Below are 27,234 nucleotides of genomic sequence, written 5' to 3' on the forward strand. Positions count from 1 at the left end.
TCTCCATCCCCCTGGATCATCGACCCAAGATGTTTGAAGCTATATCTCTTGGGGATGACCTGTGATCCAACCTCACTGCCTACTTCCATCGACTCAGCGCTAAACTTGCAGTCTAGGTACTCTGTCTTAGACCTGCTCAATTTGAAACCCTTAGACTCGAGGGTCTGTCTCCAAACCTCCAATCTCTAGTCAACACCGACCCTCGTCTCATCTATTAGAACTATGTCATCAGCAAATAACATACACCATGGGACACCCCCTTGCATATAGTGTGTCAATGCATCCATCACCAAGGCAAATAAGAACGGGCTAAGCGTAGAGCCTTGGTGTAATCCCATAACAACCGGGAAATGCTCCGAGTCGCCTCCCACAACCCTAACCTTAGTCTTAGCTCCATCATATATGTCCTTAATTGCTCTTATGTAGGCTATCGGCACGCCCTTTGCCTCAAGACATCTCCAAAGCACCTCCCTGGGGACTTTGTCATACGCTTTCTCCAAGTCAATAAACACCATGTGTAGATCCTTCTTCCTATCCCTGTACTGCTCCACCAACCTCCTAATAAGGTGGATAGCTTCCGTAGTGGAACGACCCGGCATGAACCCAAACTGATTGTCGGATATAGACATCGTCTTCCTCACCCTCACCTCCACCACCCTCTCCCAAACTTTCATGGTATGGCTAAGTAACTTGATACCCCTATAATTGTTACAACACTGGATATCACCTTTGTTCTTGTACAACGGTACCACTGTACTTGACCTCCACTCCTCTGGCATCCTCTTCGTCCTAAAAATTACATTGAACAACCCAGTCAACCACTCCAATCCTGCTCTACCCACACACTTCCAAAACTCAACCGGGATTTCATCTGGCCCGGTCGTTCTACCCCTACTCATCTTGCGCAAAGCCCTCACGACCTCCTCCACCTTAATGCGCCTGCAATACCTAAAATCTCGGAGACTCTCTGAATGCCCCAAGTCACCTAGCGCTATATCCCGGTCCCCCTCATCGTTTAGAAGACCATAGAAGTACGTCTGCCATCTCTGCTTAATCTGGGACTCTCCCATCAATACTCTACCATCCTCATCTTTGATGTACCTTACTTGGTCCAGATCCTGGACCTTCCTCTCCCTCGCTTTAGCCAACCGAAACAACTTCCTGTCCCTGCCTTTCTCCTCCAATTCCTTGTATAGGCGGCCAAACGCTGCATTCTTAGCCTCCATGACTGCCAGCTTTGCCTCCTTCCTTGCCACCTTGTACCTCTCTCTATTCGCTCTCCTTTCCTCCTCGCTTGTGGTCCCTGCCAACTTCGCGTATGCTACCTTCTTCGCCCCCACTTTACCTTGGACTATATCATTCCACCACCAGTCGCCTTGGTGCCTGCCGTAAAAACCCTTCGATATCCCTAGCACCTTTCTTATCGCCTTCCTCACATAGTTTGCCGTTATTGACCACATAGTGCTCGCGTCCCCACTACTCCTCCAAGTTCTCATAGCGGCTAACCTCCCATCCAACTCCTGGGCTTTATCCTTGGTTAAAGCTCCCCATCTAATCCTCGGTCGGCTACGAGCATACCTATTCTTCCTCTTCATCATAATACTGACGTCCATCACTAAAAGCGTATGCTGAGTCGCGAGGGTCTCTCCCGGGATAACCTTGCACAAACCTCTATCACACCTTTTGAGGAGAAGGTAATCAATCTGAGTCTTAACCACCAAACTTTAGAAAGTAACCAGATGCTCCTCCCTCTTCGAAAAAGACGAGTTCGCAATCACCAGCTCGAAAGCCTTGGCGAAGTCTAACAGCGAAGTACCTCCTCCGTTCCTAACCCCAAGGCCAAAGCTGCCATGCATATCACCATAACCACCAGTAGCTGACCCAATATGGCTATTAAAATCCCCTCCAATAAATAACCTTTCAGTAGGTGGAATATTGCGCACAATCTCGTCCAAACCCGTCCAAAAATGCCTCTTAACCTCCTCATCCAAGCCCGCTTACGGCGCGTAAGCACTAACTACATTGAGGGTGCACTCACCAATCACCAACTTAATAAATACTAGTCTATCATTCACTCGCCTAACCTCCACCACAGACTCTCTAAGATCCCTATCCACCAAGATACCCACTCCATTCTTACCCCTCACGACTCCAGAGTACCACAACTTATACTCGTCCACATTCCTCGCCTTCGACCCTACCCACCTAGTCTCCTGGACACAAGCTATATTAACCTTTCTCTTCTGGAGAATCTTTGCCAGCTCAGTAGACTTACCCGTCAGCGTTCATATGTTCCATGATCCGATCCTCAATCTACGAGCTCCCTCTTTCCCCTTACCCTTCTTGCCTCTCGTCCCATCCACTAACCCCTTCCCCACCCCTCTTCTCACCCCGACACCCCTCGAGGACATGACCTTACTCTTCCATCCCAGACCACAACCACTATACCTACTGTCACACCTCCTTTTTTACCTATGCCCCCGTAAAAGGGCGTAGAGGGAGTTTTTCCAATTAAAGGACAATCGAAACGGGATTTATTTATTTAATTCAGAGTCTCCACTTGGGAGATTTATGATGTCCTAAGTCACCGGTTGAATCTCGAATCGAGGAAAAAATTGACTCTGTATTACAGTCTGTGAACTAGAAATCCGGATAAGGAATTCTGTTAACCCGGGAGAAGGTGTTAGGCATTCCCGAGTTCCGTGGTTCTAGAACGGTCACTCAACTGTCATATTCGGCTTTAATACATGTTGAATCTATGTGCAAATTTTAACTTCAACCGCTTTTTATTTATTTCTAAGGAAAATTGCAACGCCATTAAAACAAATCTTGAACCACGTCACATAAATGCACCCGTGGTTTTTGACATATTTTAACATCGTTGAGATTCGGATTTAGGTCACATAAATGCGCACCCGAGTTTAGGAAGGTAACATTATTAAAATACGCACCTAAAGAGACTAGCGCGTTATTACTTTGGGGAAAAACCGTGAGATTCACTAAACGGCCCGTCCCGAAATCTAAGTATTTTTATATATACATTTAATGAGGGCCCCGTAATTTATCTGTTTGTTTAGCGAGGCTCATCTCATTTTTATCATTCAAAAGGCAAACCTAAAAGCTACGGTGATTTTTTTTATTTTTTTTACTTGTCTCTCTGAAATAAAGAAAAGGGTCTAATTAATTAACATGACTTAAGAAACCCGTTTTAAAAAAAATAAGACCCAAATAAGCACAAGGGCAAGCCATTCACAGGCCTGGGCCCAGGTCCAAACGAATGTAATGTGAAATAGGACCTAGGCCACCTTGTTCACACGTTGAAGCCCAAACCTCCTAAATATAGGCTCTCAGCCCCTTTTCGACAAAATGAACCACAACTCCAATTTAAACAAGACTAAACACTTGCTGAAATTTTAGTTTTCCACTTTTAATAATTCGTACCCCAGACAAGATTAAACGCAAAGACTGGATTGAGTATACTCCTCATGAGGTAACCTCAAGTATACGAACTACCACCCTGATTACATAGTTTGGCTATTTACATCCTTTATGTTCCCTAGAACACTCAGCTAGTATTTTAATCAAACTTAACTACTACTGAAATAGCTTCTTAAAATGACTTTATTGCAACTATATTACTTACTAGAATAACTTCATGGAGCAACCTGAAATGATCACCGGAATTAACCTTAGCTAGTTAAGACTTTGCTCTACTGAATATAAGTATAACTGAATGCTTAGCTAAGAGTATTCACACAAGTCTGAGAAAACCAAATACTCACAGTCCAAATACGGTCCAGTATGAATCAGCTGGTCTAAACAATTCAGAAATGGTTCTAATTATACAGTCCTTAATACAATACAAATTAGATGAATTAAATATGTATACTACTCAACAGATGATCAAATACAGCCATATGCATTCCAAACGAGCATGGCTCTTAAAATATGGTTTCATTTCATTCAAATCTGCAGTTACATCAAGGTGAGTTCAAATTGTGTACCTGGAAATCAGAAATCAACATGAAGTAGAAGCAGTTAGCTCAGCAGGGTAGTCAACAACTATTAGGAATTTTACAAAGCCACAACACAGCTATTCTTCAACCCATGAATGATTCAATGACCCAAGAACCAAACAGAAACCAAAAGATTGACCCACAGCAGTACCAAAACAAACCAAATGAACTCAAAGAGACGACCAGAACCACTTGAAACTTTCAATAGGCTAAAGTTCAATCAGAAACCATTTCAGTTGGACTCAAAGTCACTCAAGATCAGTCTAGTGTATTTGAATTAGGAAAATGAAATAACTAAAGTAGGAAAAGAATTTCAATGACACAATGAGACTTCTCAGTATTTCTCTCTGTTCTTTTCAAGCTTAAAACTCTCCAAACTGATCCCTCAGAAACTTACTGACTCTCCAGTATTTTAAGTGTTTTCAAACTTCTCCGATTGCTTAAAGAAGAACTGGCTTAAAATGTTTTCTCACCAACCGATTTCTTCAGGACTGGTGAAACTCCCAAGAACTATCTCTATTTCTCTAACACTCCTCTCCCTCAATGACTGATTCATAGCTCTTTTAATAGGCATACCATTAGTTCTCAATCCACTAACATCTTATCTTTTCAATTCTTTAATTACCCCCATTACCCTAGTGCTTTTATTTTAATCATTAATGCCTATTTCAGTCCCTAAAATCAGCAAGTGCATTCCCCATTATTATATGTTCCTTGCCATTATTTAATTCAATTGGTATGGTCATGCTATATTTTAATCAATTCCTTTTAAGCCTCCACATACCATTATGTTTTGTTCTCCACTAACACATTAGATTAATGGTTAATTAAGTACTTTACTGATAGCCCCTAGCAAGACCATTTGCCAAAATTTTAAACCCCCTACATTACCCTCCTGATATCCCTGAAATTACTGTCCTATCCCAATTCCCCCTTCAATCGGTACCAACCCCAACAGCTATAACCAATTTAACTCATCAAATTCAATCAGCAGTTCAAGCTAGAACTCAGATCAGATCAAATAGCATAAAAAATAAAGACCAATGAATCAGAACAAAAATTATATTAAACTACCAAGGTCAAATTTCAGACCATGATTGACACAGATACATGGGAATGACTAACTATATTCACAATTCTAAATTAAACTTAGGCAAAATGAATAATCACTATAAACGCACTGAATCGACAAACAAACTGAACTCATATGCAAAAATAATGAACAACAAAGAAAAGGGAACCAAACATCACACAAAATGAAGCAATTCGAACCAATAATAACAGCAAACACTTATAGTTCTAAATTAACCTTAAACACAAAATGTAGGAACACTGAGGATATACTGAATGGAGCCCTGAGGCTGAGAACAAAACAATCGACACCAAACAACTTGACGAGAACTACTAAACTACAAACATGAATGGATTAATCGACGAAACTATTTATAACATATGTTAATCAACAGAAGAAAACTAGACCAAGAAAAAGGTTCGAAAGAGGAGGAAGAACTACTTGACAAAAATAACTAATTAATCAGTCAAAATAAAACAACAACAAAAGAAAAGGGAAAACAAAAGAAATACCTCGAAATTTCAGACCAAACTCAATCCGTTTCAGTCGACATTTCGTCTTGAAATTTTAAAGCCAAAACGGACCTTAATCGAGTGTTCTCGACTGAGAACACTCGACTAAAGTCGGTTAAAACCTCAAATTTTTAACTTCGTACACAGTCTGAAGTTTGGTTCTTTTAGGGTTTGCCTTCGATTTGAAATTCGAAAGGCTCTAACAAGATTCAGACAGAACTGGGGTGGGATTTGGGACGAGGGTAGCTAGGTGGTTCAGTGGTGTAACTTTGGGGTCAAATGGACGAACTAGTGTTTTGGGACTGATCTTCGATTGAAGATTCGAAGCATATGGTACTGATTCGAAGAAAACTGATTCGGGATTTGGAAAGAGGACGTCGTGGGGAGGCTGTGGTGTAATTTTAGGGCTGTTTGGACCACCGGAACTGCCGTGAGGCGATTTCCGGTGGGCAGAGCACGATGGTAGGGGTGGTGTGTGTTTTGGTATCTGAAGAGACGAGTGGGGGGTGTTTGGTTTATCAAAAATTAGTTGATTAATCTGGGTCATTGGATGATGGGAACCAACGGTTCAGATTAATTCACTTAAGCCAAACGGGGTCGTTTAGTAGTAATGGGGTCGGGGCGAGTATAGGAACGGGTAAGGGAGAGATGATCTTGGCCGTTGATGGATTGAGATCAATGGTCCAGACTGAGCGTGACAGAAACGACGTCGTTTGGGCAGTCGTTTGCCAGATCAACTGGACCGGGTACAGGGGTGTCGAATTGGGCTGGTTTATGGGCCTGGTCGATTTCTTTTGCTTTTTTATTTTTATTTTTCCTCTTTTACTTTATTTACCTTTTTAATTTATTTTTCAAAACTAAAATCCTAACTTTAACTATAAACCAAATTAAAAATACCAATTAATTCCTGATAACAATCATCACACACAATTAAATACCAATTAAAATAAAACCACACAATTTGACATTAAACGCCAAAAAAATGCCAAGTAAATATTTTTGTGATTTTCATTCTCGCAAATCCAAATATTGTTTAATTAATTCCTAATTTTAAAATTAAATCCTAAATGCACATGCAACACATATTTTTGTATTTTTCTTAATTAAAGTAGAAATAAACATGCACAGACAAAATACAAATAAATCACAAACAACACAAAACTATTTTATTTTGAATTTTTGGGAGTAGTTCTCGTAGGGAAAAAATCACGTGCTCACAGCTGCCCCTCTTTGTCCGGAAACACGAAGAGTTTCCGTGCCAAGATAAAGTGAGCGGATACGAGCGATTTTTGCCCGTTCGGCTACTCCGTGTGAAGCATTTTTGAAAGATTTGACCGAATCTCTGCTTCAAAGGTTTCCTACATATCCCTGGCTAAAAGGAAATCAGGTCAATGTAGTTCGGGAAGTTTTGGTAGCTGGGACTACCACGGAGCTGTGGTTTTACTATTACTACTGTAGTTGCTGCTGCCGCCACTTACTAACCTCCGTATTACACCATTCTAGAAGATAACAAGAAGTTAGACTAAACTGTAGTCTATGAATTACAAAATCTTATCTAGATCTTCAAACTTGCTCTTGTTGCTTTGCTTTCTTGTTGGCTTGTATTTCCTCTGATGTTTCTTTCTTTCTTGTGAAATTTGAATTGTTTCTCCTCCGACACGCGAATTATTTTTCTTTGACCATTGTTGCCTCTCTTTTGACTTCTGCACTTGAGTTTATGCTGGGGATTTTTATTGTAACCCTCCGCCCTCCGGGTGGGCTCCTGACTTCTACTACGACTTAAAAAGATAATACCTCCATTATCCAGGCGGGCTCCTGACTTCGGCTACAACTTGAAAATATAACAACCTCCATTCTCCAGGCGGTCTCCTGACTTCAACAACTTCTTAAAAACATAACACCTCCATTCTCCAGGTGGGCTCCTGACTTTTATTATGACTTAAAAAGATAATACCTCCATTATCCAGGCGGGCTCCTGACTTCAACTGCAACTTGAAAATATAACAACCTCCATTCTCCAGGCGGGCTCCTGACTTCAACAACTTCTTAAAAACATAACACCTCCATTCTCCAGGCGAGATCCTGACTTCTATTATGACTTAAAAAGATAATACCTCTATTATCCAGGCGGGCTCCTGACTTCGACTACAACTTGAAAATATAACAACCTCCATTCTCCAGGCGGGTTCCTGACTTCAACAACTTCTTAAAAACATAACACCTCCATTCTCCAGGCGGGCTCATGACGTCAACAACTTCTTAAAATATAACACATCCATTCTCCAGGCGGGCTCCTGACTTCTATTATGACTTAAAAATGCATTCTATTGCCATTGTTCCTTCCTGCCGCCTGAACCATTTCTAACTTGAATTTTCTTCTTTCAGAACTGCTTCCCCAAAATTGGTGTTTCATTCCTCTGAAACTGCCGGGGATAACTCCGGTGTTTCTTTAAAAAAATATGTTATTTTCCTCCTTCAAAGTCTACTTCCCTTAAAGCTGGTGTTTTCCTTCCTCTCGAACTAATTCCCTTAAGACTTGTGTTATCTTTTTCCCGAAATTGCTTTCTTTAAAACTTGTTTTGCCTTCTTCCGAAAACTGCTGGGGATGCCACTTTTCTCCCAACTCGTGTTATCTTCCTTCTTCCCCAAGTGGGTACCTGACTTCCAGAAAATTTTCAAAATGAAAGAAAATTTTCTGCCCCAGTTTGACGATCTTTCTTGTGGCCTGTCTTTCCGTCCTCAATAACATTTCCTGTCCCTGCTTAAAATCAAAGAGAATTTGTTAGTTTAAAATATGGGGATGCTCCTGCTGGGGACGGTTTTCCCTTTCGCTCCTTTCCATGCTCTGCGTCATTCGACCATCTTTAAACTTGGCCGATAACTTCCGACCTTCTTGATGATTCTGTATTCACCAACTTCTCAACCGTTGTTTTCCACCTTTGCTCCACATTGTCCCAAAATCTTAGACCAATCCATCATTTGGTCTTACAACGACGTCTTTCTCGTCCCATCACATTATCCTTGCCTGTCTTATTCCCATTTACCTTGCACCATGTTGGCAACTGGTAGTTAGCCCTAAAAATCCTTCTTAAAAACAAACTACTACTGATAAAAAAGAAACGGAAAATGATGACTTCAAAAGATAGGACAAGAAAAATCTTTCTGAACAATTGTTCGAAGAGAAAATAACTTATCTGAATGGTATAACCGATCCCAATGGTCATGTCGTGCATTTTTGGATTAATCAACTTAGTCTATTTACATCAATCAATCTTTCTAATGTACCTACTTTGCATTTCAAAGGTCTCGCAACCCATCTTCTTTTGCCGAAACAACATCTTTATTCTACTTGATGTCTCGACGGATCCTTTCCATCAAGCTTATCTCGTTTGCCCCTTTTTAATTCCTTGTCACCTTATAGTTCCCTTCGAGGGATTTTCACTAATAAGACCCTCTCGTTTCTCTCAACTCCCGTCGCCTTATGGTGCATGTGAAGGTTTTCACCGATAAGACTCTCTCATTTTATTTCTCTCAATTTCCGTCGCCTTATGGTGCCTGTGAAGGTTTTCACCAATAAGACTCTCTCATTTTATTTCTCTCAACTTCTGTTGCCTTATGGTTCCTGTGAAGGTTTTCACCAATAAGACTCTCTCATTTTCCCTGCTTGGACCGGAGTATTACCCTGATATGAATCACTCTATTTGCTCGACTTGTCATCTCTCGAAAACTGATCAGAAGGTCTTCCTTTGGACCATAATGTGGGCTTTTGGATGGGATTAGAAAGAAAGAATATCAAAGGCTCAAAATAATTTTGACATGGGTTTAAAATTCCAACTTTTGGAATCACATTTCTTATTACAAATACAACCTTTGCCCCAGTTTCTTGCTTGGGGATCTTTTGACTTTTATTTTACTATGACCGAGCCGTAAAGCTGCCTACGTACCCTTAACAGGGATCAAGTCAAACGTAGTTCACACCTGAATTTCCTTGTTGTTATATTTTTTCACTTCTTTTCTTTTCTCTTTTTCTTTTATTTCTTTTTCTCTCTTTTTCGTTATTGATTCCAAAAGAGGGGTATGAAAGAAATAAATAAGGCTCAAAAAAGGGGAACAAAGGGTAAAGTGTTTAGATAGTAAAACAAATTGCCTTCATCATTTCAATCTTCAAAATAATGCCAAATACAAACAATCAACAATTATACCAAAAAAATCATACATAATATCTTTTTACTGCATCAGAATTGATAGCCATGTCTATGAATTTTCCTTCGATATCTGTTAAATATAAAGCACCATTGGACAATACTCTGGTTACAATGAATGGCCTTTGCCAATTCGGGGCGAACTTGACTTTTGCTTCGGCCTGATGTGGAAGGATGCGTTTCAGCACTTGCTGGCTCACCTCAAACTTCCGGGGACGCACCTTTTTGTTGTATGCTCTTGCCATTATCTTTTGATATAACTGGCCATGACACACAGCTAACAATCTTTTTTCATCAATCAAGTTCAACTGCTCCAGACGGGTTTTGACCCACTCATCATCATCAATCTCAGCCTCAGCGACAATCCGAAGGGACGAGATTTCAACTTCCGAAGGTATTACGGCTTCAGTTCCATATATCAACAAATAAGGAGTTGCCCCTACTGAAGTACGGACAGTAGTGCGATAACCCAACAACACAAATGGTAATTTTTCATGCCACTACCTAGAACCTTCTACCATTTTCCGAAGTATCTTCTTTATGTTTTTGTTGGCTGCCTCAACTGCTCCATTCGCCTTGGGACGATATGGGGTGGAATTGCGGTGTGTAATCTTAAACTGTTGACATACCTCTTTCATCAAATTGCTGTTAAGAGTAGCACCGTTATCTGTGATGATCACCTTCGGGATTCCAAATCGACAGATGATATGTGAGTGAACAAAATCGATCACTGCTTTCTTGGTCACAGACTTGAAAGTCTTGGCCTCAACCCATTTGGTGAAATAATCAATGACTACCAGAATGAACCTATACACGTTGGATGCTGCTGGCTCAATTGGTCCAATAATATCCATGCCCCAAGCGACGAAGGGCCATGGCGCTGACATTGTGTGTAATTCCGATGGCAGAGAATGAATCAAATCTCTGTGTATCTGGCACTGATGACATTTGCGCACAAAACTAATACAATCTCGCTCCATGGTGATCTAATAATAACCTGCTTGGAGAATTTTCTTTGCCAACACATATCCGCTCATATGTGGTCCGTAGACTCCTGAATGTACTTCGGACATGACAGACGTAGCTTGTCTAGCATCTATGCATCTTAACAATCCCAGGTCTGGTGTTCTTTTGTACAAAACTCCTCCACTCAAGAAAAATCCGCTTGCCAACCGTCGAATTGTTCTCTTTTGATCCCCCGTGGCTTGCACTAGGTATATTCTCATTCTGATGTATTCTTTGATATCATGGAACCATGGTTCGCCATCCAATTCTTCTTCAATCATGTTGCAGTAAACATGTTGATCTCGTACTTGAATGTGCAAAGGATCGACATAGGCTTTGTCCGGATGGTGCAACATTGACGCTAGGGTAGCCAAAGCATCCGCGACCTCATTATGGACCCCTGGAATATGCCTGAACTCCACTGATCTAAACCGTTGACAAAGATCATGCAAGCATTGTCGGTATGGTATGAGCTTCAGATCTCACATTTCCCATTATCCTTGAATTTGGTGCACCAGAAGATCCGAGTCTCCCAAGACCAGAACTTCCTGGACATTCATGTCTGCAGCTAGCCTCAAACCCAAAATGCATGCCTCGTATTCAACCATATTATTGGTGCAATAAAACCGAAGCTGAGCCATAACAGGATAGTGATACCCTATTTCAGAAATAAGCACAACTCCTATTCCGACTCCTTTCATGTTAGCAACCCCATCAAAGAAAAGTTTCCAACCTGGTTTTTCAGCCTGTTCTAGTTCATCAATACGCATCACCTCTTCATCAGGAAAATAAGTCCTCAGTGGCTCATACTCTTCATCAACCGGGTTCTCGGCCAAATGATCAGCCAATGCTTGGGCTTTCATCGCAGTCCGAGTCACATAGATTATGTCAAACTCTGTGAGCAAAATCTGCCATTTTGCAAGTCTTCCTGTCGGCATAGGCTTTTGAAAGATATACTTCAATGGATCCAAACGCGAAATGAGGTAGGTAGTGTAGGATGACAAGTAATGTTTCAATTTCTGTGCCACCCAAGTTAGGGCGCAACATGTCCTTTCAAGGTGAGTGTACTTAACCTCATAAGCTGTGAACTTCTTGCTAAGATAATAGATGGATTGTTCTTTCCTGCCGGTGACGTCATGCTGCCCCAGTACACAACCAAATGAATTTTCCAAGACTGTCAAGTAAAGAATCAAAGGTCTCCCTGGTTCTGGCGGAACCAGCACAGGTGGGTTTGTCAAGTAACCTTTTATCTTATCAAATGATTCTTAACACTCATCAGTCCACTTGATCGCAATGTCCTTCCTCAACAACTTGAGAATAGGCTCACAAGTTGTCATGAGCTGAGCAATAAACCTGTTAGTGTAGTTCAACCTTCCTAACAGACTCATCACTTCAGTTTTGTTCCTCCGAGGGGGCAATTCTTGTATGGCTTTGATCTTTGATGGGTCTAACTCGATGCCTCGCCGACTGACTATGAATCCTAACAGTTTTCCGGATGGAACACCAAATGCACACTTGGAGGGGTTAAGCTTGAGGTTGTACCTGCGAAGCCTCTGAAAGAATTTCCTCAAATCCTCGACGTGGTCGTCCTGATGTTTTGATTTTATGATCACATCATCTACGTATTCCTCAATCTCCTTATGTATAATATCATGAAATACAGTAGTCATCGCCCTCATATAAGTTGCCCCAACATTCTTCAAACCAAATGGCATTACCCGGTAGAAATAAGTTTCCCATGGCGTGATGAACGCCGTCTTTTCTGCATCTTCTTCATCCATTAGAATCTGATGATACCCGGCATAGCAATCCACAAAAGATCTAATCTTGCGCTTGGCACAATTATCGATCAAAATGTGGATATTGGGTAGTGGGAAGTTATCCTCCGGACTTGCTTTGTTGAGATTGCGGTAATCGACGCATACTCTGATGTTGCCATCCTTCTTCGGCACAGGCACGACATTAGCCAACCAAACAAGATATCGGGTGACCCGGATAACCTTTGCATCCAACTGTTTGGTAATTTCTTCTTTAATCTTCACGCACATATCAGTTTTGAATTTCCTCAACTTTTGCTTGACGGGAGGGATTGTTGGATCAGTGGGCAATTTGTGGACTACCAAATCAGTGCTTAAACCCGGCATGTCATCATATGACCATGCAAAAACATCTTTGTATTCGATGAGTGCTTTGATTAACTCCTCCCGGATTTTTGGCTCGAGGTGGACACTTATTTTAGTCTCTCGGACATTGTCCGTGTCCCCTAAATTGACGGCTTCTATGTCATTCAAATTGGGTTTGGGTTTTTCTTTGAAGTGAATTAACTCCTTACTAATCTCTTCGAAGGCTTCATCCTCATCATCATATTCTGATTCGTAACCACAATCTACTTCTTGAACTAACATTTCAGAATCAGATTGATTTTTAAGACTGGGCTAAGGATTCCTTATGCACGCCATCTCATTAGAACCAGCATAAAAAGAACTGTATAGAAAAGAAAACAAAACAAAAGGAAAACCATCAGGAATGATGAAGAAAGGGAAATTGTATTTCATTGATTGATAAAAGATAACAAGATTTGCACACTCAAACTGGCGGAAAAAATGAAATCTGTATTACAACCCTGGAATAATCCGTACAGACTTAAAGGAAAATCAAAGCGAACTACCAAGAATCCTTCCGAGTAGGGAGAGGAGTAGCCTTCCAATTATTAAGCTTTATTTTTGGCCCGACAAATTGCACTTCCGCGTTGCTAGAACCCTCTCCAATTTCCACCATGTTCACACTATCGAACAACTTCTCAAATCTTTCAATCAACTCCTTGTCAGGATTAATCATAGAACTGGGAATTGCTGTCACTGAGTGACTCCTCGTACCAGACTTGACAAATGATCTGGAAAGATGTGGGACCGGCTTTGGAAGGACCCATGCCCTTTGTTTCAATTTCCTGGATCTTTTTATATCTGTAGTTGTGGGCTTGAATCCTAGACCAAATGTTCCCAAGTTTTCAGGAAGAGACACGGGCAGTATGATGCCTTGCAATGCTGATCCCAAGCCCTTTCCTGGTACAAAACCATTCTTCAACATTTCATACACTACCATGACTGATGCGGTGTTTATCTTCGAATTCGGGATACACTTCCCTTATGGAACTTTCTCGACTGACATTGCGTCAGAAACTTGGTAGACCCATGGTTCCTTGTCACCTTCCACTTCAATGAATGGCACAATGGTGTTGTTGCGAGCGCACAAATTTTCTTCGCCGTGCACCACTATTTCCTGTCTGTCCCATTCAAACTTGACCATCTGATGGAGTGTTGATGGTACTGCTTTAGCGGCATGAATCCATGGTCGCCCTAATAGCAAATTGTAGGAAACAACTATATCTAGCACTTGGAATTTCATTGTGAATTCTACTGGACTTATGGTCAGCTCCAATATTATGTCCCCGACTGAGTCTTTGCCTCCGCCATCAAATCCCTGCACACAGATACTGTTCTTATGGATCCTCTCCTCTTCTACTTTCAGCTTGCTTAGAGTGGAGAGAGGACAGATATTTGCACTTGAACCATTGTCAACCAATACCCGGGTAACCACGGTGTCCTCGCATTTCACTGTCAGGTAAAGGGCTTTGTTATGCTCAGTACCCTCTACCGGCAATTCGTCATCGGAAAAAAGTGACTCTATTTACCTCGAAAATCTTGTTGGCTATCTTTTCCAGATGGTTTACCGAGATCTTGTCGGGAACATGGGCCTCATTCAGGATTTTCATCAGTGACTGACGGTGCTCATCTGAATGGATTAGCAACGAGAGTAATGAGATCTGAGCAGGCGTTTTCCTCAACTGTTCTACAATAGAATAATCATGCACTTTCATTTTCCTCATAAATTCCTCTACCTCTTCTTTAGTTACAACTTTTTTTACCGGTGTTGAATTATCTTTGGCTCTTCTTAATTCCTCGGGAGTAAAACACCTTCCTGAGCGAGTCAAACCTTGCGCTTCACAAACTTCTTCTTTGACTTCTTTCCCCTTGTAAATCACCGTCACCCATTCATAATTCCAAGGAACAACCTTGTTGTTGATTACTGGAAGCTGAGTTACTGGTTTTATAATAACAGGCTCTGTGCGAGCACCCTTTACGACCACAACAAGTTTACTTGCAACCCCTGACACTACCACTTTAGCTTTCTCTGGTTTCACTGCAACAATGCTTAACGACCCTCTCTCGGCTATCACAGCTGGCTTATCATCTTCCCCTCTCAACTGGGCCACTGATTTCCCACTGGTTACTTTTTCCTCTGAGCTGGTTTCGCTGGAACAAATCATCATTACCGTCTGTGAGGGCTTCCTGGGCTCCCCTTCTTTGTGTATCAACTCGATCATGTGTGTCTCATGGTGAGTTGACAGTGGATTCTGATTGATATTTGGTGTTTCTGGGCTTAAACCTCTCATTCTTGAGGGCTTGGTTTGGTCGGAAACCTGTCCCGAGGGGATTTCTGTAGGCCCTTGGGGTGGATATGTGTTTTGTGGATCTGGGTATGGATTTTGTGGAGCCGGCGCACGCTATTGTGCGTGTGTCGAGGTTTGGGTATAGGCTTGTGCATGATGGACCAAAAAATGGGGATCTGGCGGTGGGTAGTAGTGTTGTGGAGGGCTATATGAAGTGTGGGGGTAATTTTGGTGGTAGGGTCATGATTGGCTACAGTAGGGTGACGGGCCTCTAGATCCGAACCAGGCTCCGGACTCAACAGTCGTGACATCTTCTTTCTTCTTCTTCCCAAGTACACCCCTAGTGCCACTTTGAATGGCCTGAGTGGTTGCCTTGATTGCTGAATAGCTCATGATTTTGTTGGACTTAAGCCCTCCTCGACCATGCCTCCCATTTTTACAACCTCATTAAAAGATTTGCCAATTGCGGACACCAGATGACCAAAGTAGGTCGGCTCCAAAGCCTGCAAAAAGTAATCAACCATCTCGCTCTCTTTCATTGGGGGATCTACCCTTGCTGCTTGCTCTTTCCACCAGAAACCATATTCTCTAAAGCTTTCACTGTGCTTCTTTTCCAGTTTGGTCAGGGACAGTCGGTCTGGAATGATCTCAAGATTATATTGAAAGTGACAAGCGAATGCTTGGGCCAAATCGTCCCATGTGTACCACCTGCTATGATCTTGTCTGGTGTACCATTCTAACGCCGATCCACTCAAACTTTGGCTGAAATACGCCATCAGTAATTCATCTCTTCCGCCTGCTCCCCTCATCTTGCTACAAAAACCTCTCAGATGAGCCACCGGATCACCGTGTCCGTTGTACAAGTCGAATTTGGTCATTTTAGTTGTACATTTGGGAATAAACACAGATCTTTGTAAGCCACGCTTACCTGACCTCCTAGCCCTCTCATGTCCCTGAAGGATTGTTCTATGCTTTTCATTTTTCTGAACATCTCCTCATGTTCGGGATTTTTGGCTGGTCTCTCAGCTTCTCTCGGGGGATCAAAACGTGGATCGTAGGGGTAGGTTTCGGGAACTTTGAAGGTGAGTTTCGGGGGATAATACTGGTTGTCCTGAGCTTGGAACATGGGTTCACTCAGGGATCTATGGGGTGCAGCTGGCGGAGATGTCACAAAGACAGGGGTGACTGGCGGAGGAGGGCATGGAATCGATTTTGGTGGTGGAGCTTGCGGCATATGAGAAGTAGTGTCATGGTAGTGTTGATAAATGGGAAAACCTGGATTGGTGGCGGGATGATCTTGAGACTGAGCTAATAATGGGGTAAAAGCCGGGTTGGCTAGGTAAGACGGTGGTGATTGCCCTTGGGACCAGGCCTGGTACATTTCGGCCATCTGTTGCTTCAGCTTGAACATCTGCTCTTTCATTTTATTAACGTCCAACTCCTCTACCTCAACACTAGTGTCGACCTCCAGGATAGACATGATTTCTGGTATTGGTCCCTTTGACCTGGTGTGGTAATGATAATGTGCCAGTATCCTCTAAATAAACTAACTGCTGGAATTCTCTGGAAATCAACAAACTTGTTAGTTTTTAGAGTTTAACACATATGCAATTACACATTGGGATGCAATGCACGTAGGCAATTAACTATTTCTATCATGCATTTACTTTGGTTGCGTGCGTCATTCCGGCCCCTCACAATTGTGCCTCTTCTTTTAAACTTTCTTTATTCTATCCTTCTTTATTTTTCCTTTTCCCTTTTAGTGGTGGTCGAATCCTATAGAGATTGCTTACGTATCATGTCCCCGCATAAATCAGACCGTGCGTAGTTCTGTCAGATAAGTGCGCAAGTAAATAAAATATTTTTGGGATTTTTAGTTTTTTATAAAAACAGATGCTTTGATTATAAAGACTCAATATTAACAAATTTCAAAAGACCAACAGACTCTGATGCAAAGACGAAAAATAGACTCCGAAATTAAGCTATCATACTCTGAAGAAATACAGACTCAAAACAGAAGGAAAATACAAACCCAATATGACTCACAGACTCTGACAGAAAAGAAAATACAGAATCAACGGAAACTTATGAGTACATCAATGCTCCTGGTGCCTGCGGGACATCATTCAGTCTCGCTGCGGGCCTATATGCAAGATCCCTTTGAAGTCGGTCCAAGTCATTCATTATCTGCTTAACAAATGTCATCGCTGCTGCGAAGAAGGTAGTGCAGGTCATATTCTTACAGATCTGGCATTTCATGATGATGTAGTCAGCGATGTTCCTAATTCTCTCTCTTATGATGCCTTTTTCTTGTAACAAACGCCCCATCTGTTGGGCCCTGGCTTCCAAAGTTTGCTCGGCCGCATGATTCTTCTCCTGAAGTCGTTGCAAATCCATTTCTAATTGCGCCAAGGCCGTATAACAATGTTCCCTTTCAACCATGAAGTCCTTTGCTTGTTTGATCATTTTGTTTTTTGTGGTGATGACCCTTTTCTTTAGTCCTGCAACCTCATTGTCATACTTTTCTCTCAACTGCTTAATCCGATATGCTCGTTCTGTCGAGTTTCCGGCCAATTGTTTTCGAGCCCCGGTTAATTCACTTTCTGCTTTCTTCAGATCAAAATTATATTCGCCCACTTTCTACCTCAGGTTATCTATAAGTTTTTCATCTTTGGCACTTCGGGCGGGACTTTCTGCCGCTATTTTCATTTTTCGAATCTGGGCCCGAAGGGCCTCATTTTCATTAGCTAGCCTTTTCTTTTCACCCTCATCCGCCGCTGCTTGTAAGCCATTATCAAAATGAAGGTCTTTGACTTGCTTTTCCAGCTTTCCTATTGTGGCCTTGTACTCGTTTTCTTTGGCCAACCAAGCCCACGATTCTTGTGACGCCTCAATGAACTCCTGGAGATGGGGTCTTTTGGCGGGCCTCCCAAACTCGATTTCTCTCCTATACCAAGCAAGGTACCCCGACGAAACTTCACCTTTGGATCGATCGCGTACACATGTATTCGCCGTCAAGTATTGACACTCGCTCCAAATTTGGCGAACCGCTGCTTCGTGAAATTGTCCATTAGGTCCGATCTCGACCGTTTGGTCACTACGGTCTTCATCTTTCAGAACTATCTGGCATCTCCCCAACTGCCTCAAAACTCGATACGGGGCATATGGCTAGATACTCCTGAGTCCCATCAAAAGGAAATGGGGTCCAGTGGCTGGCATATATATGATTTCGTCCACAAGCAACCATCCAAATGTCCATTCCATTTGGCTTGCAGTGACAGAATGGAGGCGCGCTGTCCATTCTGTGACCCCTTCTGGTAAGCTGATTTCGTCAATCCTCGTAGAAAATTCCTCTATGCATGTTTTCTCTGTCGACCCATAACTCATAAATTGAGGACGACGACATAGGTGTTCAATCATCCACATCTGCAGCAACACATTGCACCCTTCAAAAAAGTTTCCCCCGGCTTTGCAGGCTGTGAGAGCGCGGAAGATTTCAGCTACTATCATGGGTGCGAGAGTGCTGTTGGCCTGAGTAAGTAAAGTGCTGACAACCTCAGATACTCGTATGTCAATATTCCCGTCTTTTCTAGGAAACACCAGGAGTCCCAAAAAGGCTACCATGAATGCAAAACACCTATGTTCTTCCCACTTAAGGCGGTTTCCTTTGCTACAGATTTTGTTCTCTGGCTTGTTGAACCCCCCTATGTGACCATATCTATTGTATATAAACTTCAAAGTACAAAATCCAGCTGCCAAGTCTGGGTTGTGGACCCCCTGCTTATTTTCAAAGAGTCTAGGAACCTGTGTACGGCTACGGCCCTCGGAGCAATCAGGTACTAGTGTCTTAGAGGAACTTTGGGACTCCCGATGTATCCGGCTATTTCTTCCAATGTTGGGGTAAGTTCAAAATCCGAGAAGTGAAATACGTTGTGAGTCGGGTCCCAGAATGCGACCAAGGCCTTTATGATATCCCCTCTAGGATTAATCTTCAACAACCCAGTGAGGCCTCCCAGATATAGATTGACTATGTCGTGCCCTGATTCGCCCAAGTCATCCCACCACATGTGCAACTCCAAAGGGATCTTGTTCACTATTGTTACGTGTAAATTCTGACTTGTGCTCATTCTGCACATTTATTAGGGTGGTTAAGCAAAAATCACGATTCAATTGACTCAAGGATAACATGGACACTTTTCTATTTGAAATAAAACCCGGTTTTGCCAATACGACCTTTCAGCACCTCGAGGTCGAAGATATTAAGGCTGTGTCAGCTAACCGGGGAAAGCCTTGGAAAAATGACCACAGGCGGCTGTTCTTGCAAAAATAGCCTTCCGGTGCCCTTTTAGGGACATTCGGCTATTTCTAGCAAGAATAGCATCATCCTAATTATTTTCAAATAAAGTTTTTGTTCTTTTGGCTAATTTCGCAAAAAGTGAAGTTGGACTCGATGGGGGTTGCCTACGTATCTCACACCCTATGAGAATCAAACTAGCGTAGTTCAGGCCGATAAAACAAACTTCTTTTGAAAACAAGACTCTTTTTTCATTAGCAAATAAAACTATTTTTTCATAAACAAAACTCTTTTTTTTCATTTTCTCAAAAATTCGGCAGAATTTCGACACTATTTGGACATTGGTTTTTTTCTTCAAAACAGGCGAATAACTCTCTTTAACCCTCGTACCTCTATCTCTCTTTCCTCAAATATTCAAAAGCCGGTCAGTATGCAAGTCCGAAGCAAACAAATGCACAAGTAGCAAGTAAGATGCATCAGGATGGTCTTTTGTCATTTTTGGTACACCTGTCCTAGACAGACCCAACCCCTGTGTTGGCCTCCAAAGTCAAATGCACGTGATGCAAACAAACGTTCCTACTAGGGATCCGGCATGAAGCTGAGTTATTCTAGGTTCATAACCTGGGTATTTGTTCTAGATTGTGTACTCAAGCGGACAACTCGAGTCGAGGAGGGGGCTACGTACCGGGAACCAAAAGGCCATCCGGCTTAGTAACTTGTCCGAGCCTCTTTCTTATTTCAACGTATGACACTAACAGAATAGAGAGTCTCGACCAGCGAGCACATCCCCGAATATGAGAAGAGAAGGGCTTCGTAGCAGTTTATATGCAGTTCAGATAATATCAAAGCGGTAAAAAGCATCACTTAGCACATTAGGCACAAACATGTAAAAAAAATCAGATAAAACAAGCCAATTATAACAATTATTTAAAGCTCGAATTCTGAACCCTGAACCAGAGATTCTGGGTTATCCCCAGCAGAGTCGCCAGAGCTGTCACACCTTTTTTTTTCCTGCGCTCCCGTAAAGGGGCATAGAGGGAGTTTTTCCAATTAAAGGACAATCGAAACGAGATTTATTTATTTAATTCAGAGTCGCCACTTGGGAGATTTATGGTTCCCAAGTCACCGGTTGAATCTCGAATCGAGAAAAAAATTGACTCTGTATTATAGTCTGCGAACCAGAAATCCGGATAAGGAATTCTGTTAACCCGGGAGAAGGTGTTAGGCATTCCCGAGTTCTGTGGTTCTAGCACGGTCGCTCAACTGTCATATTCGGCTTTAATACATGTTGAATCTATGTGCAAATTTTAACTTCAATCGCTTTTTATTTATTTATTAAGGAAAATTGCAACGTCATTAAAACAAATCTTGAACCACGTCACATAAATGCACCCGTGGATTTTGACATATTTTAACATCGTTGAGATTCAGATTTAAGTCACATAAATGCGCACCCGAGTGTAGGAAGGTAACATTATTAAAATACGCGCCTAAAGAGACTAACGCGTTATTACTTTGGGGAAAAACCATGAGATTCGCTAAACAGCCCGTCCCAAAATCTAAGTATTTTTATATATACATTTAATGAGGGCCCCGTAATTTATCTGTTTGTTTAACGAGGCTCATCTCATTTTTATCATTAAAAAGGCAAACCTAAAAGCTATGGTAATTTTTTTTATTTTTTTTTACTTGTCTCTCTAAAATAAAGCAAAAGGGTCTAATTAATTAACATGACTTAAGAAACCCGTTTTAAAGAATTAAGACCCAAATAAGCACAAGGGCAGGCCATTCACAGGCCTGGGCCCAGGTCCAAACGAATGTAATGTGAAACAGGACCTAGGCCACCTTGTTCACACGTTGAAGCCCAAACCGCCTAAATATAGGCTCTCAGCCCCTTTTCGACAAAATGAACCACAACTCCAATTTAAACAAGACTAAACACTTGCTGAAATTTTAGTTTTCCACTTTTAAAAATTCGTACCCCAGACAAGATTAAACACAAAAACTGGATTGAGTATGCTGCTCATGAGGTAACCTCAAGTATACGAACTACCACCCTGATTACATAGTTTGGCTATTTACATCCTTTATGTTCCCTAGCACACTCAGCTAGTATTTTAATCAAACTTAACTACTACTGAAATAGCTTCTTAAAATGACTTTATTGCAACTATATTACTTACTAGAATAACTTCATGAAGCAACCTGAAATGACCACTGGAGTTAACCTTAGCTAGTTAAGACATTGCTCTACTGAACATAAGTATAACTGAATGCTTAGCTAAGAGTATTCACACAAGTCTGAGAAAACCAAATACTCACAGTCCAAATACGGTCCAGTATGAATCAGCTGGTCTAAACAATTCAGAAATGGTTCTAATTATACAGTCCTTAATATAATACAAATTAGATGAATTAAATATGTATACTACTCAACAGATGATCAAATACAGCCATATGCATTCCAAACGAGCATAACTCTTGAAATATGGTTTCATTTCATTCAAATCTGCAGTTACATCAAGGTGAGTTCAAATTGTGTACCTGGAAATCAGAAATCAACATGAAGTAGAAGCAGTTAGCTCAGCAGGGCAGTCAACAGCTATTAGGAATTTCACAAAGCCACAACACATTTATTCTTCAACCCAGGAATGATTCAATGACCCAAGAACCAAACAGAAACCAAAAGATTGACCCACAGCAGTACCAAAACAAACGAAATGAACTCAAAGAGTCGACCAGAACCACTTGAAACTTTCAATAGGCTAAAGTTCAATCAGATACCATTTCAGCTGGACTCAAAGTCACTCAAGATCAGTCTAATGTATTTGAGTTAGGAAAATGAAATCACTGAAGCAGGAAAAGAATTTCAATGACACAGTGAGACTTTTTAGTATTTCTCTATGTTCTTTTCAAGCTTAAAACTCTCCAAACTGATCCCTCAGAAACTGACTGACTCTTCAGTATTTTAAGTGTTTTCAAACTTCTCCGATTGCTTAAAGAAGAACTGGCTTAAAATGTTTTCTCACCAACCGATTTCTTCAGGACTGGTGAAACTCCCAAGAACTCTCTCTATTTCTCTAACACTCCTCTCCGTCAATGACTGACTCATAACTCTTTTAATAGGCATACCATTAGTGCTCAATCCACTAACATCTTATCTTTTCAATTCTTTAATTACCCCCATTACCCTAGTGCTTTTATTTTAATCATTAATGCCTATTTTAGTCCCTAAAATCAGCAAGTGCATTCCCCACTATTATATGTTCCTTGCCATTATTTAATTCAATTGGTATGGGCATGCTATATTTTAATCAATTCCTTTTAAGCCTCCACATACCATTATGTTTTGTTCACCACTAACACATTAGATTAATGGTTAATTAAGTACTTTACTGATAGCCCACTAGCAAGACCATTTGCCAAACTTTTAAACCCCCCATATTACCCTCCTGATATCCTTGAAATTATTGTCCTATCCCAATTCCCCTTCAATCGGTACCAACCCCAACAGCTATAACAAATTCAACTCATCAAATTCAATCAGTAGTTCAAGCTAGAACTCAGATCAGATCAAATAGCATAAAAAATAAAGACCAATGAATCCGAACAAAAATCATATTGAACTACCAAGGTCAAATTTCAGACTATGATTGACACAGATACATGGGAATGACTAACTATATTCACAATTCTAAATTAAACTTAGGCAAAATGAATGATCACTGTAAACGCACTGAATCGACAAACAAACTGAACTCATATGCAAAAATGATGAACAACAAAGAAAAGGGAACCAAACATCACACAAAAAGAAGCAATTCGAACCAATAATAACAACAAACACTCATAGTTCTAAATTAACCTTAAACACAAAATGTAGGAACACCGAGGATATACTGAATGGAGCCCTGAGGCTAAGAACAAAACAATCGACACTAAACAACTTGACAAGAACTACTAAACTACAAACATGAACGGATTATTCGATGAAACTATTTATAACATATGTTAATCAATAGAAGAAAACTGGACCAAGAAAAAGGTCCGAAAGAGGAGGAAGAACTACTTGACAAAAATGACGAATTAATCAGTCAAAATAAAATAACAACAAAAGAAAAAGAAAACAAAAGAAATACCTCGAAATTTCATACCAAACTCAATCCGTTTCAGTCGACACTTCGTCTTGAAATTTTGAAGCCAAAACGGACCTTAATCGAGTGTTCTCGACTGAGAACACTCGACTAAAGTCGGTTAAAACCTCAAATTTTTAACTTCGTACACAGTCTGAAGTTTGGTTCTTTTAGGGTTTTCCTTCGATTTGAAATTCGAAAGGCTTTAACAAGATTCGGACAGAACTGGGGTGGGATTTGGGACGAGGGTAGCTAGGTGGTTCAGTGGTGTAACTTTGGGGTCAAACGGACGAACTAGGGTTTTGGGACTGATCTTCGATTGAAGATTCGAAGCGTATGGTACTAATTCGAAGAAAACTGATTCGGGATTTGGAAAAAGGACATTGTGGCGAGGCTGTGGTGTAATTTTGGGGCTGTTTGGACCACCGGAACCGCTGTGAGGCGATTTCCGGTGGGCAGAGCACGGTGGTAGGGGTGGTGTGTGTTTTGGTCTCTGAAGAGACGAGTGGGGGGGTGTTTGGTATATCAAAAATTAGTTGATTAATCTGGGCCGTTGGATGATGGGAACCAACGGTCTAGATTAATTCACTTAAGCCAAACGGGGTCGGGGCGGGTATAGGAACGGGTAAGGGAGAGATGATCTTGGCCGTTGATGGATTGAGATCAACGGTCCAGACTGAGAGTGACAGAAACGACGCCGTTTGGGCGGTCGTTTGGCAGATCAACTGGACCGGGTATAGGGGTGTCGAATTGGGATGGTTTTTGGGCCTGGTCGATTTCTTTTCCCTTTTTTTTCATTTTTCCTCTTTTCCTTTATTTCCCCTTTTTAATTTATTTTTCAAAACTAAAATCCTAACTTTAACTATAAACCAAATTAAAAATACCAATTAATTCCTGATAACAATCATCACACACAATTAAATACCAATTAAAATAAAACCACACAATTTGACATTAAACGCCAAAAAAATATCAATTACATATTTTTGTGATTTTCATTCTCGCAAATCCAAATATTGTTTAATTAATTCCTAATTGTAAAATTAAATACTAAATGCACATGCAACACATATTTTTGTATTTTTCTTAATTAAAGTAGAAATAAACATGCACAGACAAAATACAAATAAATCACAAACAACACAAAACTATTTTATTTTGAATTTTTGGGAGTAGTTCTCGTAGGGCAAAAATCACGTGCTCACACCTACGACAAACTCCGGAAAACACTAATACAGACCCAAACTAGGAAAGAACAAGAAGCAACTGCAAGTGCTCTAATAGTATGCTTGAAGTAATGCTAACTAAATAGTCACAATTCAACTAGCATAAGGAAAGAGACAAGAAAACGGGAGGTACCAACTCCCGATGGAAAAAACCTGGAAATATGACTTGACGTTGGTTACCGCCTCACACCACCACTGTCGCTAGGTGCAACTGTTGAAATCGCCGCCTCCGTGAACCCTAGGCACTATTCTGATTGACCTAGACTAAGAAAATGGAGACGAAAAAAAGAAAAAGATGGTTCCGCTGCCTCTACTGCCACTGTTCAGTGGGCAGCAAGGTTAAACGGGAGGCAAAAGAAAAGGGGGGGGGGGTAGGAGGAGAAAGAAAGAGGGGGAGAAGTCGTAGGGGAAAGAAATGATAGATGAGAGGGGAAAGAGAGGAAGATAGAAGAGGGGAAAGAAAGGAGAGATGAGAGGGGAAAGAGAGGAAGATAAAAGAGGAGGAAGAGCCGTCGCTGGTGGTCGCCGGAAATCCGCCGGCGTCGGTTCCACCAGTAGAAAGGGCGACGAAATAAAGGAGGAAAGAGAAAGAAAAGCAAGAGAGGGAAAGAGAGAAAAGAAAGGGAGAAGGGACGGGAAAGGAGGGGGGGGGGGACCTACCTGTGACTCGCCGGCAACTGGGCGGCGATGGAGATGAGGGATCGTTGGCAGGTGAACGTTAGAGTGGTACGTTAGAGAAGAGAAAGTTAAAAAGTTCCATATTCCTCAAATACATTGACTACACTAGCTAATTAAAATTCATGTCATGTTGCGTAGTAGCATTCATTTAAAGAAAAGAGTTATCTATCATAAATTTATCTAGTATCTAAAACATCTAGTTAAAGGTGCATAAATCTCATCTATACCATCTTATCTCTTGCTCATTCAAAATACCAACTAACATCCATTAATTAAAGTAAATTTCGAATTAATTTTTTCTTATTTTGTTTATTCTTTCTCCATATAGTATGATCTTATTCCTTTCTCTGCCGGCAAAATCTTTTAAAGAAATCAAGATTTCAAATTTTCAATTTGACAAATTAAATAAAAAATTATACTCCTGCTTTTGATTATGTTGTAGTAGTCACGCATATTTATTAATTAGTTGATGTTCGTTTATTCTGCATGTCAAATTGGTATAGTTATCCCAATTAATTAAGTGTCATAATTTTTTATGCTCCTCTTTTTAAAATTGCACATGATAATTAGTTTTTGATATTATCGTCATTCTTCATTAATTGACATTCTCGTCATTCTATCTTCATTTTCAAACTCTAAATTTTCATCTTTCAATAAACAAATACATTATCTATACTATATGGAGTACTAAAGTAAAACCACACTCATAATACTGTATATTTTTAGGAAAATAAGTCGGTAGTGTTTTTTCCTTTATTAAGTAATTAGATAAATAGGATACAATTATCATTATTTTAAAAAACATATTTTTCTCTAAGTTTGTTTTATAATAACTCAAACACAATTTTCAATTTAAAGGTTATGTAATTTTGAAAGAAAATTCTATACTCATTAACACGAGATATACGCGCAATACGCATACTCTAAAAACTATTCGTTCTAAATATGCTTAATATATATTTTGCTCTCCTAAGTTATTTCGAAATCTCTTTGACACACCCTTATTTTACGGGAAATTGTTTACACACTAAACCATTTCCATTACTTCAAACACCACCAGGGAATCGTTGTTCCACTTCCACCATTGTCCCTCATCTTCCACCCCTTCCAGCCACTACTTATGCCGCCACACTCCGCCTCTTCTCCACCGTTCTAAACGGCATATTAACTAAAAAATGAAAAACAAATAAAATCAGAGCAAAAACTTTAACAAAATGAATGAAAACAAAGGATAAGAAACATAGAGAGGCCTCATTATTTTGGGTCAAATGGAACCCCTCTCTCCTCTGTTCTGTGTTTGTAATGAATCTACGGTGGCTCCGGTGGGCACTCATGGGAAGAATAACGTTAGAAATCATAAATGTTCATTGAAAGAAGGCCGTAAAAAATTATTCTCTATCCCAATTTATGTGATGGTGTTTGATTGAGCACCGAATATTTTTAAAATTTATGGTCTAAAATAAGTCAAATATATTTGTATAGCTATAAATCATATTATTAAAGATAAAATTAGCATATTAAAATTAAACTATTACTAAATATATAAATATATTCTTTTTTAAACTGATTATAATGGGAAAAAGAAAACATAAATTGGGAAGAAAGAAATATCATTGAACATTTTTATTCATCACACGATATTATGT

At 40.6% G+C, this 27,234-nt stretch overlaps 1 protein-coding gene and 1 long non-coding RNA gene across 2 annotated transcripts; both read right to left on the reverse strand.

Moving 5' to 3' along the window:
• Positions 1–723: 723 nt before the first annotated feature.
• LOC142174534 (uncharacterized) lies at positions 724–1,613 on the reverse strand. The gene is made up of 2 exons (XM_075240345.1): positions 1,107–1,613; positions 724–789 (listed from the first exon to the last, which is right to left on the reverse strand). The coding sequence occupies exons 1-2, from the start codon at positions 1,611–1,613 to the stop codon at positions 724–726; spliced, it is 573 nt and encodes a 190-aa protein (XP_075096446.1).
• A 20,201-nt stretch (positions 1,614–21,814) lies between these two features.
• Positions 21,815–25,727, reverse strand: LOC107769556 (uncharacterized). The gene is made up of 2 exons (XR_001644432.2): positions 23,691–25,727; positions 21,815–22,095 (listed from the first exon to the last, which is right to left on the reverse strand). It is a non-coding gene; the product is annotated as an uncharacterized LOC107769556 (long non-coding RNA).
• Positions 25,728–27,234: the final 1,507 nt, after the last annotated feature.

This window comes from Nicotiana tabacum, chromosome 20 (assembly GCF_000715075.1).
Source record: "Nicotiana tabacum cultivar K326 chromosome 20, ASM71507v2, whole genome shotgun sequence".
NCBI lineage: Eukaryota > Viridiplantae > Streptophyta > Magnoliopsida > Solanales > Solanaceae > Nicotiana > Nicotiana tabacum.